Genomic DNA, 5,789 nt, shown 5'->3' with positions numbered 1-5,789 from the left:
GTGTGAGAGTGAGTGTGTGAGTGTGAGTGTGAGAGTGAGAGTGTGTGTGAGTGTGAGAGTGAGTGTGTGTGTTGAGTGTGAGTGTGAGTGTGCGCGAGTGTTGAGTGTGAGTGTGAGAGTGAGTGTGTGTTGAGTGTGAGTGTGCGCGTGAGTGTGCGTGTGAGAGTGAGTGTGCATGCGTGTGTGTGTTGAGTATGAGTGTGCGTGAGTGAGTGAGTGTGCGTGAGAGTGAGTGTGTGTGTTGAGTGTGAGTGTGTGTTGAATGTGAGTATGAGTGTGAGAATGTGAGTGTGCATGAGTGTGTGTGTTGAGTGTGAGAGTGAGTGTGTGTTGAGTGTGAGTGTTGAGTGTGCGTGATTGTGAGTGTGCGTGAGAGTGAGTGTGTGTGTGTTGAGTGTGTGTGTTGAGTGTGAGCGTGAGTGTGCGTGAGTTTGAGTGTGTGTGAAAGTGTGAGTGTGCATGAGTGAGTATGCGCGTGTGTGTGTGAGTGTGCGTGTTGAGTGTGAGTGTGTGTGTTGAGTTAGAGTGTTGTGCGTGAGAGTGTGAGTGTGCATGAGAGTGTGTGTGTGTTGAGTGTGAGTGCGTGTGCATGAGTGTGCGTGTGCATGAGTGTGTGTGTGTTGAGTGTGAGTGTGCGTGAGTGTATGTTGAGTGTGAGTGTGCGTGAGTGTGTGAGTGTGTGTTGAGTGTGAGTGTGCATGAGTGTGAGTGTGTGTGTTGAGTGTGAGTGTGTGTGCTTGAGTGTGAGAGTGTGTGTTGAGTGTGAGTGTGCATGAGTGTGTGTGTTGAGTGTGAGTGTGTGTGATTGTGAGAGTGAGTGTGCGTGAGATGCGTGTGCATGAGTGTGTGCGTGAGTGTGAGAGTGCGTGAGTGTGAGAGTGTGAGTGTGCATGAGTGTGTGTGTTGAGTGTGAGTGTGCGTGAGTGTATGTGTTGAGTGTGAGTGCGTGAGTGTGAGTGTGTGTGAGTGTGTGTGTGTGCGTGAGTGTGACAGTGAGTGTGTGTTGAGTGTGAGTGTTGAGAGTGAGTGTGCATGAGTGTGTGTGTTGAGTGTGAGTGTGCGTGATTGTGAGAGTGTGTGTGGTGAGTGTGAGAGTGTGAGTGTGCGTGAGTGTGTGTGAGTGTGAGAGTGAGTGTGTGTTGAGTGTGAGTGTGAGTGCGTGTGTGTGTGAGTTGTGCGTGAGAGTGAGTGTGTGTGTGTTGAGTGTGTGTGTTGAGTGTGAGCGTGAGTGTGCGTGAGTTTGAGTGTGTGTGAAAGTGTGAGTGTGCATGAGTGGGTGTGCGTGAGTGTGAGAGTGCGTGAGTGTGAGAGTGTGAGTGTGCATGAGTGTGTGTGTTGAGTGTGAGTGTGCGTGAGTGTATGTGTTGAGTGTGAGTGCGTGAGTGTGAGTGTGTGTGAGTGTGTGTGTGTGCGTGAGTGTGACAGTGAGTGTGTGTTGAGTGTGAGTGTTGAGAGTGAGTGTGCATGAGTGTGTGTGTTGAGTGTGAGTGTGCGTGATTGTGAGAGTGTGTGTGGTGAGTGTGAGAGTGTGAGTGTGCGTGAGTGTGTGTGAGTGTGAGAGTGAGTGTGTGTTGAGTGTGAGTGTGAGTGCGTGTGTGTGTGAGTGTGAGAGTGAGTGTGCATGAGAGTGTGAGTGTGCGTGAGAGTGTGTGTGTGTTGAGTGTGAGTGTGCGCGTGTGTATGTGTGTGTGTGATTGTGAGTGTGCGTGTGTGTGAGAGTGAGTGAGTGTGTGTGTTGAGTGTGTGTGTTGAGTGTGAGTGTGCATGAGTGTGTGTTGTGAGTGTGAGTGAGTGTGAGTGTGCGTGAGTGTATGTGTTGAGTGTGAGTGTGCATGAGTGTGAATGTGTGTTGAGTGTGAGTGTGTGTGTGCGTGAGTGAGAGTGAGTGTGTGTTGAGTGTGAGTGTTGAGTGTGCATGAGTGTGTGTGTTGAGTGTGAGTGTGCGTGATTGTGAGAGTGTGTGTGGTGAGTGTGAGTATGAGAATGTGAGTGTGCGTGAGTGTGTGTGTGTGTGTGTGTGTGTGTGTGTGTGTGTGTGTGTGTGTGTGTGTGTGTGTGTGTGTGTGTGTGTGTGTGTGTGTGTGTGTGTGTGTGTGTGTGTGTGTGTGTGTGTGTGTGTGTGTGTGTGTGTGTGTGTGTGTGTGATTGTGAGTGCGCATGAGTGTGAGAGTGAGTGTGCGTGTTGAGTGTGAGTGTGTGTGTTGCGTGCGAGTGTGCATGAGTGTGTGTTGTGAGTGTGAGTGTGTGTGAGTGTGTGTGTGCGTGTGCGTGAGTGTGAGAGTGAGTGTGTTTGTTGAGTGTGAGTGTGTGTGTTGCGTGCGAGTGTGCATGAGTGTGTGTTGTGAGTGTGAGTGTGTGTTAGTGTGTGTGTGCGTGTGCTTGAGTGTGAGAGTGAGTGTGTTTGTTGAGTGTGAGAGTGAGTGTGCGTGTGCATGAGTGTGTGTGTTGAGTGAGTGTGAGAGTGCGTGTGCGTGAGTGTGAGAGTGAGTGTGTGTTGAGTGTGAGTGTGTGTGAGAGTGAGTGTGCATGAGTGTGAGTGTGCATGAGAGTGTGTGTGTGCGTGAGAGTGAGTGTGCACGAAGTTTGAGTGTGTGTGTGAGTATATGTGTGTGTGTGTGTTGTTACCTGAGTATGCACTGCAGGGTGCAGGTGTCTGCAGGTGTGCCGCAGCTTTATTAGCTCCAACGCAGCTCCAGGGAACTTCTCTCCGTGACGGCAGCGAGGAGAGGACGCGTGCGGTGGCCTGTGTGTCTGTGTATGTGTAGGACGGCTCGGGGCCATGCGTCAGTGAGATGGGGCTCTGCTCCTGACAGGATGACAGGCTGCAGGGGCCCGACATCCACGAGGGACACTCCGGTTTATCAGCATGCAGCGAGGTCTGGAAACCAGAAATGCCTGACGTTACAAACATGTCAGAAGCCACACACGTTCCCGGGTGAGCCTGCAAACGCTCTTACCTGCGGATATGGAGCCGCTTTGGGTTTACTTTTGATTTTGGCTGCTTTGGCTTTCAGCTGTTTGCGTGAGTCCTGAGGAGCTGCGAGACTCGATTTCTTATAGAAGAGAGACGGTCTGGATCTGCTCTGGTCCTGAGAGAACTGCATTTCTTTATATTCCACATCCCTACAGAGATACAAGACAGCATTAGTGTGTGCAGCTTCTGTGTGAACAGAGTTTCTGCGGGTCTTAAAAAGCCTTAATTCACCCTTCCACAAATTAAAGTCTTAAAAGGTCGTAAATCAGAGCATAAAGTCGTGGCATTAAATGTTGCATGAACTGCAGAAAATCAATCTCTTCCTCAGTTTTCCAGTACAAATATCTAAACATCCTTAAATCAAGAATCATGTACTGGAGATGAGAAATGAAGATATCTTGTTTACTAAAAAATTTATCAGAATGAAGTGAGTTTATGATTAAAACAAGAACAAATATCTGCCAGTGAGGAATAAAAACTTGTTTCCCTTTGAATTAAGTTGATTTTTTGAGTCCATTGGCAGATATTTGTTCTTGTTTTAATCATAAACTCACTTCATTTTGATCGTTTTTCATAAAACAAGTCTTCTTATTCTAGTGGTTGAGACGAGAGCAGAGATATTCAAGCCTTAAGCTAGTTTTTTTGTTCTAGTTGTAAAATGAATTAAAAATTAATGGAGATTGGTTGGAAGTTGTATTTTCATTATTTGATTTTGCTATTAAAACTCATTGTGCTTTAGAGAGCATATTATTGTATTGTGTTCCCTTCAATTTATCCCTTAAAGTCTGAAATGTACCTTCATCAAACCTGCAGAAACCCTGAAACACACAGACGTGCTGAGGGAGGTGTAAGGTCACTCACGTGAGGACGTAGTTGACGCTGACGATGCAGTGCGGACGAGACGAGCGGATGTTGTGAACGATGGTGGCGTAACTCTGCACCCAAACCCAGCCGCCGTGTTTGGACAGGAAGCGGTAATATTTAGTGGTCACCTGACCTTTGACCAGCACTGCAGAGACAGACACACGTATTAAACATCAAACAGATTCTAATGAACTCATATTAAATATATGAAACGTTTGTAAGGGCCAGAAAGGGTGGAACATAAAAGACACCCACACACTCACAGACACACACACACTCACAGACACACACTCAGACACACACTCTCAGACACACACTCTCAGACACACACTCTCAGACACACACTCTCAGACACACACTCACAGACACACACACTCACAGACACACACTCACAGACACACACGCACAGACACACACACACAGACAGACACACACACGCACAGACAGACACACACACACGCACAGACAAACACGCACAGACACACACACAGACGGAATAATCCAGGTTCTCTAGTTGATTTAATGTCTGTGTTTCTGTGCAAACACTAGGAATCAGCAGTGGTTCTCAACCATGTTCCTGGAGTACAAACAAAACACTGCACATCTAATGTCTGCTTGATCAAACACACCTGACTTGGGTCAGACCTGAGACTGTGCAGAACATGCTGTGCTGCTGGGGCTCCAGGAACATGCTTGAGTAGCAGTGATCTGATGAAGCGCATGCGGTGACTCACGTAAATGATGTGCGTATCGCAGGTGGAACACGTCACAGCCGTGGACGTGATGGTAGAGAGTCTTCTCAATCAAATCCTGCGGCTCGTGACCCGTTAACTCCGCCACGCTGACACACAAAGAAGAAAATGCTTTCATTCACTGTTGATCTTACGAAACTTTGCTTTGGACAATTCTCAAGAAACTTGACAGATATTTGCTTTTGTTTTAATCATAAACTCACTTCATTTTGATCATTTTCTCAGAAAACAAGACTTTTTGCATCTGCAGTAAATGATTCTTGATTTAAGAAGAAGCAAGTGGAAAGCAAGACAGAAATACTGAGGAACAGCACTTGTTTGCAGTGTGATCAGAAGTGCAGTACGTTATTTCTGTAGTGGTTAATCTGAAGCCTTAAGGGGTTTTTTTAATTAAAGAGAAATGGAGATCTATCGTAAGCTGTATTTTCCGATTGCCAATACAAGACAGTCACATTAAGAGATCATAATGACGAATTGTGTTCAGTTTATTCTTTACTTCTTCTTTACTTGGTCTTATAAAGCCTTAAATTTGCCTTCATAAAACCTGCAGAAACCCTGGTCAAGCGGAGCACATTGCATTGTGGGATACAGTAGTGCATTCAGTGTCATGCAGGTATTCTGTGCAGGCCGAGTCCTCTTCTCATGCGGGTTGAGCTGAATCTCACCTGCTGTCCAGGAAGATGAGTTTGAGGTCCAGACTGGCGCGGAACATGAACATGTTGCTGTGGAGTTTGATCTCGGTGAAGCCGCTGGGAGGAAGAGACTGACCCACCGCCAGCAGCCCCACGATCTGATAGCACGACTCGTACAGAGACACGTCCATCACGAACTGACGGATCTTCAGGTAACCGCTGCAGTGGATCACCTGCACACATCAGATGGGTTGAGTGTGTGGAAGCTGGAGCTTTCCTCCACAGCTTCAGATTCGCCTCTCCTCATCTGGAGAGCAGCTCGAGCCGAGAGAGTGTGTGTGTGTGTGTGTGTGTGTGTGTGAGACTGATGAGAGCGGCTCTGGCAGAGATCATGTCTCAGGAATGAGCTCCACTCACACACACACACACACACACACACTAATTCACACTCACTCACACGCACACACACACACACACTCACTCACTCACTCACACACACACACACACACACACACTCACTCACACACATGCACACACACACACACACACACACTCACTCACTCACTC

At 47.5% G+C, this 5,789-nt stretch overlaps 1 protein-coding gene across 1 annotated transcript in view; it reads right to left on the bottom strand.

The window, feature by feature from the left end:
* The window catches only part of LOC107676491 (single-minded homolog 2-like), a 12,723-nt gene that overhangs the window by 988 nt on the left and 5,946 nt on the right, over positions 1-5,789 (bottom strand). The window contains exons 6-10 of the mRNA XM_016471048.1: positions 5,256-5,455; positions 4,573-4,679; positions 3,836-3,983; positions 2,958-3,123; positions 2,626-2,878 (exon numbers count right to left, since the gene is read on the bottom strand). Coding sequence (XP_016326534.1) covers positions 2,626-2,878; positions 2,958-3,123; positions 3,836-3,983; positions 4,573-4,679; positions 5,256-5,455 — 874 coding nt within the window. The remainder of the gene's footprint in view (positions 1-2,625; positions 2,879-2,957; positions 3,124-3,835; positions 3,984-4,572; positions 4,680-5,255; positions 5,456-5,789) is intronic.

This window comes from Sinocyclocheilus anshuiensis, unplaced genomic scaffold (genome assembly GCF_001515605.1).
Source record: "Sinocyclocheilus anshuiensis isolate Anshui unplaced genomic scaffold, SAMN03320099.WGS_v1.1 scaffold3935, whole genome shotgun sequence".
Lineage (NCBI taxonomy): Eukaryota > Metazoa > Chordata > Actinopteri > Cypriniformes > Cyprinidae > Sinocyclocheilus > Sinocyclocheilus anshuiensis.
This window is presented reverse-complemented; position numbering and strand designations above follow the sequence as displayed.